Source organism: Anguilla anguilla, chromosome 1, assembly GCF_013347855.1.
Source record: "Anguilla anguilla isolate fAngAng1 chromosome 1, fAngAng1.pri, whole genome shotgun sequence".
Taxonomy (NCBI): Eukaryota; Metazoa; Chordata; class Actinopteri; order Anguilliformes; family Anguillidae; genus Anguilla; species Anguilla anguilla.
This window is the reverse complement of record NC_049201.1, coordinates 22147092-22163287: the sequence shown is the minus strand read 5'-3', so window position 1 is coordinate 22163287 and position 16196 is coordinate 22147092. Positions and strand designations below refer to the sequence as shown.

The 16196-nt window shown below is 46.0% G+C and overlaps 1 protein-coding gene across 6 annotated transcripts in view; it reads right to left on the bottom strand.

Annotated features, from left to right (window-relative positions):
- LOC118212746 (neuronal PAS domain-containing protein 3) overlaps positions 1 to 16196 on the bottom strand; it is a 303159-nt gene that overhangs the window by 149085 nt on the left and 137878 nt on the right. For all 6 annotated transcript variants that reach the window (XM_035390971.1, XM_035390991.1, XM_035390981.1 and 3 more), the window contains one exon: positions 4841 to 4923. In XM_035390971.1, coding sequence (XP_035246862.1) covers positions 4841 to 4923 — 83 coding nt within the window. The remainder of the gene's footprint in view (positions 1 to 4840; positions 4924 to 16196) is intronic.

Below are 16196 nucleotides of genomic sequence, written 5' to 3'. Positions count from 1 at the left end.
GAGTGAAACTTTCCGCCGATAAGTTGCCACAGAAGAAATGGTGCCTTTTGTGAGGAGGAGAGACAGGGGGGGCGGGAGGTTAAAGGTCGGGGCGTGACAACGTCCCGGCCAGCCCCGCCGTCAATATTCCCCTGCGTGAGGGGAACCAGCCCGCCGCTCGTGATTACACTTCACCTCTTTACCGCAGTAAAGATGGAGGACGGCCCCCGCCCCCTGCCTCCTCCCCGCCCCCCCCCCCTCCCCCCTCCCCTCCCCTCAGTCCGGCCGTTTGCCCTTCATAAGCTGCTGAGCTTTTATTTGTCTTTTTTTTTTTGTAACAGTATCTCGGCACATCTAATTTATTTCATGCAAACTATTAGGCCCGGCTGATATAAATGCTATTATTTAGGTAGCGGCTGAGCCTCCCTCCTCCCTCCCCCATCCCCCCCCACCCCACCCCGTCTGCCAGAGGACGTCTCCCATTTCTGTTAATGACCTATTGCTGCTGTCGGATTCAATACAGCCCGGTGACTGTAGAAATGACAACGCTCAGCGGGAGACGACAAAAACGGTCAACACCAGGAGCGCCGGGAGCCGTCGTTCCCGCCGCCGCTTCGGCCGAGGGGGGGACCCGCGCACCGATTACCGCCGGACGGGTAAGGGACGGGCGTGGGCAGCGGGGCTTCCCGGAGCGGGTGGGGGGTGGTGGGGGGGTGTACGAGGGGCGCCGAGCGAGCCCCTCTCCCATACGGAGGCGGGAGAGACGCGCGCGCAGAGAGCCTGGCTCCTCCCCCTCCCCCCTCCTCCTCCTCCTCCGGTTAACTCCTTCCCTCCCGGTGCGAGCCGTGGCTGCTCAACCGCCCCCCCCCCCCCCCGCACGCAGTTTTTTCCCTCGCCGAGATTTAAATTCAGCCGTAAACCCCCCCGGGCGCCCTCGTAAACAATTCTGTCGTCTGCGGCGCGGGAAGGGTGGGGGGGTTGGGGGGGGGGGTGTGTGGAAGCGAAAGAGAGAGATAACTTTGCCGATTTGCCGTCGTGTTTTTTTTTTTTTACGTTCCGTGGAATTTCCGTGGAAAGGATTGAAAAAAATAAAAAGGGCTGCATCTCCCTCCACATTCCCCGAGACGGAGGCAGCTGCCGCCGGAGATGTTTTTGTTTGGAAAGACAAAAAAAAAAAAAAAACGCTTAATTGATTACCTTTGGCGACAAAAAAAAAAAAAACGCGGTGGCAAATTTATTCGGCGCGTTTCGGGCTGAACAAAAGGGGGCTAGAGAAAGGGCTTTCTGTGCAGCCTCTCCCCAGGTCAGGAGGGGTCAGCGGAGTCAAAAGCGCCTGGGGAACAATGACGGCATCGGGGGCTCGGGACAGGACACAAAGCGCAGGCTCCGTCCCGCGCGTACGGGTCTGGGTTAACCCTCTCGTGCGCGGGATGGCGAATGGGGACGCTCGTTCTGGCGCCGGCGAAAGGACCGCCCCCCCCTCGCCGCCGCGGTCCTTTTTCCACCGGCCCCTGTATGGTTAGCAAACCTCGAATAACACCGGCCCGGGGTTTAAGGCATTCCGCAAATACACTCCGTCTCCTTTGCAATTGCATGCTTTGACACACGGTTCAGGTTCAGAAGGGGAGCTGAATGATTTTTCTACTGCATGTATAGGGGTTCTTAAAATGAACGGATACTTGCATTGTGCATTGATGGAATAAAGTCTTTTTTTAAACAAAAATTAATTCACGCTTGGATTACGTGTTCAAAGTGTGCATTGAGTGTGTGTGTGTGTGCGCGTGCGCACAAGTATGAGTAAATGTGTGTGTGAGTGTGTTTGTGCATGCTTGTGCACGTGAGGGGAGTTATGGCAGTTGCAAATGTTCCTGCCTCTAACTAAATTAAAGCATTGCGCATGTATTTTTTATGCATCCAAGGAGAAAAAGAGAATGTTGTCTTATTTCTTTTCATTTGGGATGAATCCCACAGCTCCCTGGCTGAAACCCCAGTGGAACAGTGAAGTGTGCGTGTGTGTGCACGTGTATGTCTGTCTGTCTGTGTGTGTGTGTGCAAGCGCAGGTGCCTGTGTATGTGTGTGTGTGTGTGTGTGTGTGTCTGCCTGCGTGCACGTGTGTGTGTGTGTCTGTGTGAGTGTGTCTGTGTGCGTGCCCCTGTGTGAGCGTGCATGTGTCTGTGAGTGTGTCTACATGCGTGTGCCTGAGTGTGTCTGTGTGCGTACACTCCTGTGCGAGCGTGCATGTGTCTGTGTGCGTGCACCCGTGTGTGTGAGCGTGCATGTGTCTGTGAGTGTGTCTGCGTGCGTGTGCCCCTGTGTGAGCGTGTGTGTGTCTGTGTGAGTATGAGAGCGTGCGTGTCTGTGTGAGTGTGAGAGTGTACGTGTGTGTGTCTGTCAGTGTGAGAGTGTGCGTGTGTGTGTCTGTCAGTGTGAGAGTGTACGTGTGTGTGTCTGTCAGTGTGAGAGTGTGCGTGTGTGTGTCTGTCAGTGTGAGAGTGTGCGTGTGTGTGTCTGTGAGTGTGAGAGCGTGTGTGTCTGTCAGTGTGAGAGTGTGCGTGTGTGTGTCTGTCAGTGTGAGAGTGTGCGTGTGTGTGTCTGTGTGAGTGTGAGCGTGTGTGTGTCTGTGAGTGTGAGAGCGCGCGTGTGTGTGCCTGTGTGAGTGTGTCTGCGTGCGTGCTCCCCTATGCGAGCGCGCGTGCATAAAGACAGCACAGCAAGCAGACGGAATAATGAGCGCTGACTGAGCCCCTAAGTGCTCAGGTAGAGAGCAGAGAGGAGAGCGTCGGCCTTCCTCTTTATTAAGCACTATCAAACACGGTCTAATCTGTCTAAAATTAGCTGCTGAGCTCAACAAGTAATGACTGCCATGCATTCATTATTAGTTCATTTTCCCCAAATCAATCACCAGCCAAGCATGCTTTTTTTTAAATGTCATCCTAAAACTTTTCACAATCAATTAAGCTGAAGATTAATGGGGACAATTTGCCAGGAACAAGTCCTTCCCGGAAAAGGCCACGCCTCGACAGAGTTTCGGCCTGGTATTGGTGTTAATTATAAATTTCCGCTTCCTTGTCAGACACTTAACCTGTTGCGAGGCGATTTTCACCTGTGGCGTGAGAGAACCCGGCGGAGGATTCTTTTTTTTTTTCCGTTTCTTTTTTAGCGCAGGTAGCCTCCGCGCGGCCGTTTCGTTTCCGCGGTGTCATTACCCGCGCCGTTCGGTCGGGGGGGAAGAGAGAAAGGAACTTGTTAACCGCGGCAGAACAGCTTGTCTCGCTCTCTCTCTCTAAAACCTGAAGATCTGGGGTAAACCCACAAAGGATGTCACTTCCAATTTCATACACGCTTATTGTAATGCAGAAACGGCAAATATGGCTGTCGTTCTGTTCTCCAGAGCCGTCGGGTATCCATCACTGGGGGGGAGTTTTCCCTCCCGCCTGCTTTTTTTCACTGCGTAACAACCCACAGGGAAAGCCTCAGCGATATCAAAGTGGGGGATTCGAAAGCATCTGAATTAGTCCAAACAAAGGAGCAGAATTTTCAACACGCGTCTTTAAACTTTCACACAGTCCTTTCAGACTTGTTAGAGAAAGGGAGAAATTCTTTTCTCTCTGCTTGGCTTTGTAAGTAAAATACACTGAATGCTTGAGAGACAAAGGAGATGGGTCCTTAAGGAAAAACCCAAGCAGGTTTGAAATTTTTACCCTTTTCTGAATTTGAGATCTAGTGTGCGCAAGTACAAACCGAGCTTGTGTGTTGCTAAAAAAATGTTACCACGAAAATTCTCTATTCCTGGTCCGCAAAATGAGTGAGTTCCTCTAAATTAAACCTGGACCAATTCACCCCTTTTGAAGTTTTGCTGGAAAAATATCAATTACATTTTTTTTTATTTTTATTGTCAGTCCAAAAGTCTTTTACCCTTGGTTAAAAAAAGACAGATGTGTGTTTATTTTTTCGGTTATAAAAGACTAAGTAGGCTAGTAGGCTATGCGCCTAGCAGGTCTGTCCAAACATATACTGCACACAGGTCAAGTTCTCAATGCCCTCACACCAAACAGCAAAATGGCTGAATTTGGATCTACTGCAAAGCAGAAAAAATGAAGAGGCTTTCTATTCAGACACACCCACCTCCGCAATTTCCTCTGGGTGCGTTTTATATTTTGGGTTTTTTACGCAGAGAAAACAGTATCTGAAAATGTTCAAACTTTCTGGAACGGAATCAAAAACAGAAGTCTATATTTGCATATGATTGCTGCAGAGGCCACTTAACCGCATTGAATAATTTAACATTTTGTAATACGGAACATCAAAGGATGAAATGGCGACAAAAAGCTCTGAAACACAGACTGTAATGAGCTTGTCTCTCAGTAGCTGTAATGTGGCATATTTGGGGGGTGTGCGGGGCGATTATCAATGAGAATAATTTGAGCTATTACTGCTGGATCCGTGGTTACCATATGTCGTACAACTGCTTTCACACTCTGGTAAACAGCAATCATTTAAAACACATATAAGGCCCATAACTGTTTCAGCGAGTGAGCAAAGCACGTCTGCAATTGGCGGCGGGTTTCCACGCTCGCGGACGTTAACCCAAAGAATTGTGGGTAGGCCCACAGCGGAGTCAGGGAGGATGCCGGGGTGCCCAAGGTCTCTGCAGTCGTTACTTTAAATAACACCCTCGGTGCGCCGTATAACACAGCCACAGGATGCTGCATGCAACGGGGAAAAAAAAGATCTGGGTCTACTTACAGTACCTCCTAGTCTGAGCTAAATTCATTTAAAGACAGACAGATGATGAAGACTGACACAAGTCTAGCACCAAGAAGGGGGGGGGAGGGAAGGGGGCGGGGGAGGTCACCCTACCTGCAAGATGTGGCTCCCTAGGTGTGGTTCAAAGATCTCGGAGGCCACCACGGTGGGACTCCTCCGACGCTGAGTCCCAATAGCTGCGGGAGAGGGGAAGAGAGCAGACAGGAATTAGGCGTGCTCCGGCCGGACTGGACAGACACGAGGACACAGAGGTTTCAGTCCCTGAAAAGAGGGGAGGGAGAGGAAGAGAGGGGAGGGAGAGGAAGATAGGGAGGGAGAGGAAGAGAGGGAGGGAGTCCAGGGTCTAACAGTCTATCCACACATACACAGTGACACAGGAAAAATACACAAGGCTTTACACATATTCTCTAGTGTGTTTATCTCTCCGTCTGTCCTCTGTCTCCCTCTCTCTCCCCACCTCTCTCCCTCTCTCTCTCACACACACCCACACGCGCGCACACACACACAAACACACATCTACACCCCTGTTGAGACCGATTCCTGAGTGTAAAGCAGTCTAAGCCTTTGCATTTCATCTTACAGTAGATATGAGACTCAGGCTACAAAGAGGGCCAGAGGAGGCAAAACTCAAATTCATTTTGCCCTGGAAGTCATACGGACGGACGGACGGACGGACGGACAGATGGACGGGCCAGACCGCCGCACAAACACGTCCGGCGCGGCAGCATCAAGCGGGCGGAACCGTAGACGCGGGGACACACACACCGACTCAGCCAAGAATTGACACAATGCGCGATTGAGCGCCTTGGCGTCCAGTCCACCGAAGGCAGCACAAAAGGCTTGTTTTTAAATGAGGGATAATATCGTGGCATCGATTCAGCCACTGAGTAACCAGAGAAAAGTGCCCTGAGGGCATTTTTTCAAGACACCAACTTTAAAGTGGGGAGAAGCGCTGTGCGCCCGTCCTGTGGAAAAAGGAAAAAAAAAAAAAAATGGCCCGAGGTAATTTCAAACTTAACAGACCTTGTCCCACCAGAGCTCATTACGGTGAATTTTATAACAAAGTGCTCTGTACTTAATTTTCAGAGCTTAGCCAAGCGTTGGGGTAATGTGGCTGCATTAAGTGCAATTAATGATGTAATAAAAGCAGTGGATGGCCATTAAAGACTCTCAAGGACCTGTAGTAAACAGGGCCTCTGCCGAGCGAGGGCCCGGGGAGGGGGCGGAGTCCGGAGAGCGGGTCCCCGGGCGGGTCGGACAGGGGAGGGGGGGCGAGGGGGGGGGGGGGGTACGAGGCGGATTATTTCCAGCTCTGACACAGCGGCGGTAAACAGCCTTGCCCCCCTCTGGTTATGCTGTAAGCGTTTGGACCCTCACCTCTCCACGGGCCCTGGGGCCCCGCCAAAGGAAGAGGGCCCTGGGAAACACGGCGGCGGCAGAACCGGCAAAGCAGCCAGCTGAGCTCTGGAGACGCGCGCTCGCTCTCTCTCTCCGGTCGGGACGAACCGCTCAGACCCACGCTCGGCAAACCCAAAACGACTATCACAGCTGGCCCGGTTACACAGCAGAGAAGGTGAGGAACGCGCAGCGGCTCACAACAGAAGGGGTATTAAAAAAAGAAGAAAGAAAAAAAAAAAACTCCAGGCCAAGAACGAACCGGGCCAAGCGTATGCCGTCGCCCCGGTAACGAGCGCGGCGAAACAGGCCGCGACTCAGCGCCGTAATGTAGGTGCGAAAACGGAAAGCTCCGGAAAGTGCCAAAAAGCAATCTGTGAGTCATTACCGCGCCGGGCCGAAAACAGACTCCCGGTGCAAAGCGATCCAAAAAAAAAGGCACGGCGGGGGCCTAAAACGCACTGTGACCCAGCAGAGCGGGGGGGGGGGGGCCGAGACGGCACGCGCAGCCTTCCGATAGGCCTTTCGTGTAGAACATTACGGAAATACAGAAGATCAAAGCACACTTGACCAAGTCCAATTATCACCCTCCATATATTCCAGCCCGGACCGCGCTGGAAATCATTATTTCTTTCGTACAGTTCACCAGCTGTGGGATTCTCTCCAAACGTCTCGAAGTAACCCCCCCAGTATTTCCACAGCTCCGGCTACACCGAGTGGCGTGGGTCGCATTAAATTTGATCCGTGTAAAAATAAACCTCATCTCCCATGGTTCTGTCAATGAAAGGGCCCCGGCACGAGCACACTGATGGATTTCCTTTTTCGGCGAGGGAAAATTCCCTCACCTTTTGAGCCATCTCAAGCTCGAAACTGAACGCGGCGAATATTTCATAATAAAAGCGGTTAAATTGTCAAACTGGCACCGTTCTCGCAGGGCTTCTGGCCACGCCGATGCCCCCCCTCTCTGCCAGTCACGGGGGCTCTTACGAGCCATTGAGGATTCCGCGCGGGGTCCTTGGACGCGCGCCGCTCCCGTCGACCCCCGAGCGTCTGGCGCCCGCCCCCCAAGCCCCGCCCCCCGCTCCACGAGCGCTCCCCACCGCGGCGCGCCCGGCTCCGGGTCCAATAACCGGCCGCGGCTACAGTACCTAAAAGTGGAGACTCGACGCTCTCTCCTCGCATCGATCCGAGCGCACGGAGAGATGCGTGTAATTGCATATCGATCTCAGATATTTTACTTTATTAATCTGCTTCATTTCAGCGCCGCGCGGTAAATGATGTATAAACTGGAGCCGAACACGCCGAAGACCCACCAGCGCGCTGTGTGAAGTATCTACGCAGGGCATTACCGTGCGACACGCTACACGCCAAATTAAAGTGTTTACCTTCTCGGATTTTTTTTTTTTACAGCGCGGTTCTTATTACCGATGCGGCGGCATCGAGGGGGCTGATCTCCGCTTTTGTCGAGCGGCCAAATATTTCCGCAAGCCCCCGTACCCGCGTTTGATCCCCCTGGAGGGGTGGAACTTTTTATTTTTTCCCCGTTATTTGTCCGTTTCAGAAGATGAAAAAGCAGCCGAAGTGTAAGTACTTTAAAGGCTTCCGTTAAATGTCACCAACTTCACCTGCTATTGATAAAAGGGATCAGAGTAATGTTTCGGGGGATTTCATTTCGCCGCAGCGACGCTGACCGAGCTCCAGCAGCACGCCCGGCGCGGGTGATCTTTTCATTCGCGTCGGACAAACGAAATCGTCATGTCGACGGCTGTTCTTGATAACATTTTCAAGATTAACGCTGAATATGATCTGTAAAACAGATTGAGGATAACCTGATAAAATAAAGGAAAAAAATATAATAAAAATATTGTACTGTCTGATTTATGTCTATTACACAATATAGTAAGAGTATGTGAAGTCAGAGTCATGATTCTGACAGAGAAGAGGAGTTAAAGGGAGGAAAATCAGCAAAACCAACAGCTGGGATCACGGTCTGAAGTCTTTCCATCACTGAAACAATAAGCCTTCTTTCCAAAAAGCTTTGCATGAGTTGTATATGTTTTAAAGAGCAACACACACACACACACAAGATATAGCTAGTGTTACCTCACACCCCTGCAAGCCCATTGCAGTATGTCCTTTTTTTATATACCAGAGTGCAGATATATCAAACATGCCATTTACTGGCTGGGAAGGTCGTATTGGGAAAAACCTACTGAGGGCTTGATTATACAGACCGATACAGTATGCTGAGATTCATGTGATCAAGACCAAGGGCAAAGTATTGCTGTAGGCAGACCAATGCTAGCGAATAACTTATCAGTTTTCCATATCACTCTAAACAGCCTAGCTAAGGACTTCAAAGTGTTTGCATTATTTTTATTGGTTAGAACATACAAATCAGAATATTTAGCTCACAATTATGTATGTTTTATATTTCTCAGTTTTCACACGTAACTGTAACTGAAACAACTCTTTCAGTCATTACATGCTTTCTTCATAGGTCTGGGTACTTCATTTAACCTTGTTTATTTTCTAATAATTTGATAAACCAGAATTAAATTTGCCAGTCAGTGTGATAATCCTTTTGCTTTGATATCTATATTCGGTTTGGAGCTCAGCACTACAAAAGGTAGTGATATTTTTTTTAAAACTTACTCAGTGAGCAAAAGTGCAAATATAGACCTCTAGAGGGGTGGAGTTACCTTTTTGGCATAAATGGACTAGGTTAGCTCCAATAAAGCTCAGGTTTTAGCCGGATATAGCCTAGTCAACAAGAAAACTTTTCAACCAAATGTAGCTGGGTTTTCACCAGTACGCCTAAACCATCTATCTCTCAACCTAGATTTTCCCTCTAGAGGTCTAGATTCTGTCTTTTGCTCTCTGGGTATGAGGAAAACATACGTAATGCCAATGCAATGGTGTAAGGAAGATTACAGCAACTGAAGCTAAAGTAAAACTCCACCGCTAGGATAAATCAGAAAATGGCACCAGTTTGTGGAACCAACCAGCTGCAGAATTTGCTGAAGTCTGCCCACTCATGCCCCGAGGAATGTGAAGATACTGATGTTTCAAAGGCAGAACACTCTTCCGCACTTTCTGAAGTGCACTGTGCGAAATCCTGAAACATCCTTGTCTGACTTTCATTCTCTCAGCTTCTGCGCATATGCGCTTTATTTTCATAACCCCTTAATTCCGCATTAATCATGGTGCTGCGACTCTAATCAAAACAAACGAGCATTTTTCCATTTGTTCCGTGGCATCTGAGTGTTTAATAAGTGGGTACAGTGTGTTCTGTCCAATTTAGTAAGTCTCAACAGAGCACATCAGGAGAAAAACTTTACCAACAAAGTGGTGGGGTTGCTCTTTGCTTTTTTCCCTTTATCCAAATATCTATTTTTTTCCCACCTCCCAAGCAGAAAAAAATCACAATGTAACACATCATCAGTGCTCTTAAATACAAAGAATCATTTGATGTTTGGAAAAAACATAGAAATGATACATGGAAGAAACTGCTGGTATTACTTAGCTGGAGCTGGAGCTGGAGCAGCAGTGTAATGTAATCAGGTGATTATGGATATGTATGGATATTTTAATCTACAAGAATACAAATGTAACATTGTTTTGAATCAGTGTAATGGTTTAAATAATCTTATTTAAATCAAATCATCAGGATATTTTACTATATTTACATATATTTGACTTCTCTCCCAAATTTAAAGGCTCAGCTATTTGTAGGCCCATCTCTCCATTGTAACATTTCTCAGTTAATTTAGGAGAGTGCATGGAGCACAGGTGTCCTCTAAGGCTTCTGCTTTCCAGTCCCTGTGTTTTTCCACTCTCCGGTCCGCCAGCTGAGCCGCGCAGCCGTTGTCTGAGAGCTCTGCGCCACACGTCCTGCCAGCACAGGTCGACTATAGAGGCCCAGTCATCCAGAGGAGTCGCTCATGCGCAAGGAGGCGGGGGAGATTCCTGGAAGGTGAACCCACGCCACTTTGGGAGAAGCCATGGCCACTCAAGCATGGCACCCGGGATTCCCAGCCACGGCTGGCAGCGGCACTGCATCGGTCGGGGTTCAATTCAAGAGAGTGGGCATGATAGCAACACACTGTAATCTGTCATCTTGCGCAACATGGAAATGATGATGACCCAAGGATGAACCCTTGAGGAACTGACATAGCAGGTGGAAATTTTGTGATTGTAAAAACGGTACTGTGTATGAGCGAATAGCCATCTATTAAAGAGAACTGTCAGACGCAAGGCTTGTTTTTCAGGGTCTGTGTGAAAAAATTAAACCAAGCGCAAAAACATAATTTGGAAATGACATTAGGTGTACAGTAGATATGCATTAAAAGGTGGCAGAACTACATTACTCTGGTGGCAATATAATTTGGTCTAATGCAGCCGTACGTTTGATGTAATCAATGCCATTCTCATTTCACGACAATATTAGTTTCCAATAAATGTATTAAAAGTTTAATATAGGCGCTCAATAAAGCAATGGCACAAACAGGTTTTGGTGCAAGGGTAGTAAAATATGCAATTTGATTCTCAGAACTGTGGCAATTTTCAAATCGCGGCGCTACTTGAAAGTCAATTTAACTTTCCGCTTTATAAGACGACATTATTGCTATTGTTAATTTATTTCTCGTTTAATGGAAAATTGGCAACAGGGCCCCCAACTGTCATTTTAAATCTGCAATAATTTCTTGTGAAGCTTAGCGTCCTTATTCCCAAGTCCTGGATTAAGGCGGCTAAATGGCAGCTCCTGCTTTACCGAAGCTCAGGGGCAGGTACTGTTACACAAATTGCCAATTCAATTAACAGAGTGTAAATGCTCAACTGGCAGCTGGCACGAAGGACAGCCATTTTGGCAAGTGTCAGTCCTAATTCATCAACCTGTCAAAGCCCCCCGCCGCCATCAGCCCGCGGACACCGCCGGCTCCTTAATGGCGCGGTTGTAAAGTTGTACGATCCGGCCACGGGCGGGTTTCAACGAACAAACATCGCCCCCCGAACTGATCTCCGCACGCAAGGAGAGTTCTTCGCTTTTTGGCAATAAACACGAGACCCGGTGATGGTTTAATCAGCTTTACTGCAGAACTCACAGAGACTACCTGGCCTTCTATTAGACTGCTCCACAGATCTCTCCCATCCCACTTCCCCGACAACTAAGTCATTTGGCTGAGGGGAAAAAAGCGAGCTAATTTGGTTTACTTCAAATGAGCAACAACTGAAAACATGCTCTTCCATTTGATACAATATGGAATAACTGACTAAATTTATCATCGAGGAGGAAAAAAACTATAGGCTACTGTACTATCTTATGACTGACTGTCCATCATCCAGCACTAGATCTAAAAACCACAACCTTCACTTTGCATTCCCTTGTTACACAGGACTAAATCCATAATAAATATTCTCTTTAAGTGCCCATGACATTGAACCACACCTACACATTGTAAATACTGGAACCATTTATGATTTATCTAAAATGATGACTCCTAAAGTCAGATATTAAATGTTAGTTCATCACTAGTCCTTTCTCCCCCCTCTCCATATTCTTCTCATATTGATTTTCTCCAGGGTGTTCTATATATACAGAGAATTTCAGATTTCCTCTTCTAGTGTCACTGTCTATCAATCTCTATCTCCTCTGCAATTCCCTGTCCCATTAAGAGGGGCAAACTGTAGTGTGTGTGTCCCTGAGGGAGCATGCCCTATTCCCAATAGACAAGATTCCTCATGGAAAAGGTCTCATTACACACACACACACACACGCACACACACACACACACACACACACACACACACACACACACCTGCTAGCAAGCACGTACATACACACACACACACACACACACACACACACACACATCAGCAAGCATACACACACAGACGCAAGCATGCACGCACACGCACATTTGTGTGCATACACACACACACACACACACCCTAGATTTTATATGTATTTGTCATTACCATGAACTGGGAGAATGCATTCTTGTTTGCATTGCTCAATGCAAACCAGGCCCTATAATAATACAAAAACAACCTGAATAATTGAACAATGTGAAAAAGGATGGATCCAGTACTTGTGTCAATTCCGGCAGGGCCCGCTATCTCTCCTGTGCCAGTGTGCACTAATTTGCTTAAAAAAATGAAGACATCCCACAGTATGAAATTCAAATCTTCCAACTCAGGTGACTGTACTGTACCTTCAAAAACACAACTGTCCACTCACACAGAACAGCATTCTCTCTACTATACTGTATTCTGCATAACGGATAATGAGCTTGCGCTTCACACACACACACACACCACACACACACCACACACACACACCACACACGTGCGCATGAGCACACGCACCTACTTACCATAAAGTTTTTACTTTGTGGAGGTCAACAGCTGAAACAGAATTCACAAGCTGAATTGATGACTCAATGTTTACTGTATTGACCAAGTGCACTAAAACCTCCTTACAAAAGTAGGGCTGCTGAGAACATACTCAGGAAGTGGCTGGGCACTTTGCAGGAGCCGGATGTGCTAAACACGTGCAAGTGTTCAGTGAAAGGCCGCCCACGGCTCCTCCCCTGGGTGTGTACGAGTTCGAGTCCAGCTGGTGCGCTTTCCCAGTGACCGGGCGGCGCACGACAAAAAAAAATCCAAATCTCTCACAACGTGGAGGGCATTATGTGGAAACGACTGACCTGTCCTCTGTCTGCATTGAAAATACAGGGGCCACTCAAACAGACATGCACCGTACAGCACGTGGAAGAAACTTAATACATGATACAATCCTATTAAACACGACACAGTCAAACACAACGTAATCGAAACATTTTTCGGTCCATGTATTTTCATGTAAAGAAGGAACCAGAAGAGCGGCTACGACTCGTCTTCGCAAAACAATCACCGCGCTACACGAAAACGTACAGGATGCAAACAGACATGCCCGTACTCCTCCCTCCAGCAGTTTAAAGTGCTGGAAAATGACAATGCTGTGGAGCGAGAGCCAAAGGCAACGTGCATGAGAAATATTAAGAACCACATCCTGTATTTTCAGTGGTTCTGCCCCAAAGGCACGGACCGTAAGCACTTGTGTGTGCTTTCAAATGGTACCTACAGTAAAGGCAGCGAAACACAAACAGGAAAAAAGGTTAAAATTCGCAAATGTCCTAACGTACTCCACAAATGCATCGACTGAAATCAGGATGCAAACATGAATCTGATATGATGCCTTTCTTCAGACTACTGTCATCATTCACAGCCAATAAAGGGAGAAGAACAATATCCACATGCTGATGCATGTGCAACATAACCGCTGTGACTCCTGGATTATTCTTTGTTTTCCATCAGACTGCGTCCTTGTCATTGCTACGGATGTGTATTATTATGAGATTGGTTGCAAAGTTTGTCCCTTTTTCAATCGTACACGATAAAATTGCATTTTTCTATTTTTAGTGACATGTCAACTAGCAAGCAGGCCAATGCTTGCTCTGTGCTATACTGTATTACTTGTACCTAGTATTGGGATTGAATGCTTGCTACAAAATAACTGCTCCAAATTATCACATGTAAAATTGAAAGCATGACTCCACAATGAAAACCAAAACATGAGCATAAATATAAACAAACTCCCATATCAGGGTCAAATATCTAGTCTTCAATACACAAAAATAAAAGGCTTTAATATTTAATACTTTTTTTAGCTAATCTTTTTCTAGCTTTGATCGATGAAATAAATGATTGAAGATACAAAAATAAATTACACAAAAATGTCAAAGATAAAAAGTATGCATCATTGTTTGACAAAACAAATTGAGAAAGGTTTCTACGAGCCAATATTGGCCTGCATGTCATTTATGTTTTTAAAGACGCCAGAAAGATGATGTTCATCCAGACTCATATCTAGGTCTTTGGAATTACTTCATACACTGTACGCCAGAAAGACCCCCGCATCAGGAAAAAACAGGGCAGACCATTATTTCAAAATAAAAGCAGAATGGAAATATGCATCTGCTACTGTACAGAAACTAAAGGAATTTCTGTTACATATTCGTTTCAAAGGCCTTGAAAAGACTCAAGGGCAGATTTAAGATAAAAATGGTATCAATATTAACATCAGGGACATATTTGTATACCATATAACAGAAATTATCTGTATTTCCAGTCTTGGTGAAAACATTAAAATAAAGCGATTGTACGGTTTAAAATAGACATAGGCTTTGAAATGGTCACAATGATGGGAAATAATTACTGTTTTGCTTTAAATTATTCTAAAAGTCACCCTGTATTTAATTTAAAATGAAAAGACAAATAAGCTCTATCGAAAAGAAAATTCTACTGCTTTTTATCAAGATAAAGGCTTCTTTTGTTCCAGTATATATGTGGGAATGTCACCATAGCCCATGCTCAATCGTGTTTGGAAAATGTTTTTATTTAACAAATATTTTGACAAAAGAAATAAAGATTGAAAGAAAAATAAAACAATCGAGATTCACGCTGTGAATCTCCTGCTCTCTCTCTCTCTCTCCTGACCCGAAACCCCCTCAGCTTCTATAATTCAGTGCTGTTTCTTCCCTTAGTCCATCAGCTCAGTACACACTTCTCCCTCATATTTTCGCCCAGGAAAGGTCGTTAAATAATTTACTGACCACAGCTAATGATAGGATTTGATCACAGTGTTTTCACTGGCTCTTTAATAAGTCATAGAGATGGAGATGGAGGTTGAAACATTTGTTTTAATTAGTTTCTTTTAAGATCTTTCACTGGCTTTAAGTTTTCATGATGATGTGCTTAATAATCCATGTTCTCCTTTCTGTTCATTTATATCATCAAAGTTTAACCACTCCAATTCTACGCTAAAAATCTCTCAGAAACTCATTCATTTTTCTTTTCACCTAAAATACATTTGCTTAAGAAAATTTGACATAAGCACAATATATCATTTCTAATTATACTTGATGTACCATATTCTATTTTAGCAAACATTAACAGTTGCAGCTGCTCGCTTCAACAAAACCAGTAAAGGACATCTTCCAAATTTTTTTTACAAATTTTACACAAAATAACCAGCCTGTATTTCGGTATTCTTGGGTATAAACCGGTCCACATGCAAACACACATCTGTCAACTTCTTGCAACATTTTTTATAAAATAACATCCAATGCTGCTGATATCCTTTCACGTGGAAACTGTACCCATGATGATCAAATCCCATTAAAACCCTGCATCTGCATTACAGCATAGTGAGGGACATTAAGATCAGTGATTTAAGACAACAGAATGAAGCTTGACTGACAGGCTGATATAGTTTGGGCCGGCCCGGCCAGGCCAGCCCAGCCCAGCCCAGCCCAGCCCAACATGGTGTCTTTCAACACAGGCTAACACACCAGAATGGAAGGCTGCAGGACTGAGTGTGTTAACATGTTTAGCAAAGGTTAAGAAATATATAGCTTCATGTTAGCCTTGTGGCAGTTGTGAAAAGTTGTGAAAGTTTTCCATTTAAATTAAACATGAGAGATGATACAAACACAAAACAATACAAACCGGCTATAAGAGTGACCTTTTCCGTGCCTGAGGATAATAAAACCTAATTAAAGAAAGCTCCCAGCCCGACGCTCTGACCTACTGTATATATGACAATCTGAAAATGGTAGCGTACTACAGGCCTGTCAATACATCTGCGTGCATTCAAACAGTTTAACACTTTAACTATAATAACAATAATAATAACAACAATTATAATAATAATGATAATAATATACCATCACCAGTTTAGGCAACAGCTTTCTACTAGACAAAATAAAGGCAGTTGCAAAATGCAAGAGTATCAAGAAGGCATGGGGACCAAATCGTATTCCTATAAATAGCAGCCACGGCCACTTGCAGTGTAAAGGCTGGTATTTCATGCAAGCTGTACTGTAGAGCATGTTCATCCTACTTGCCAGGTCTGGCATACGTTTTTAGACAAAATACAATACAAAGACAGCATTTGGCAGTTCCCCCCGGACTACACCAAAAACAGACTGGCAAGCGAGTGGAGGCGCTG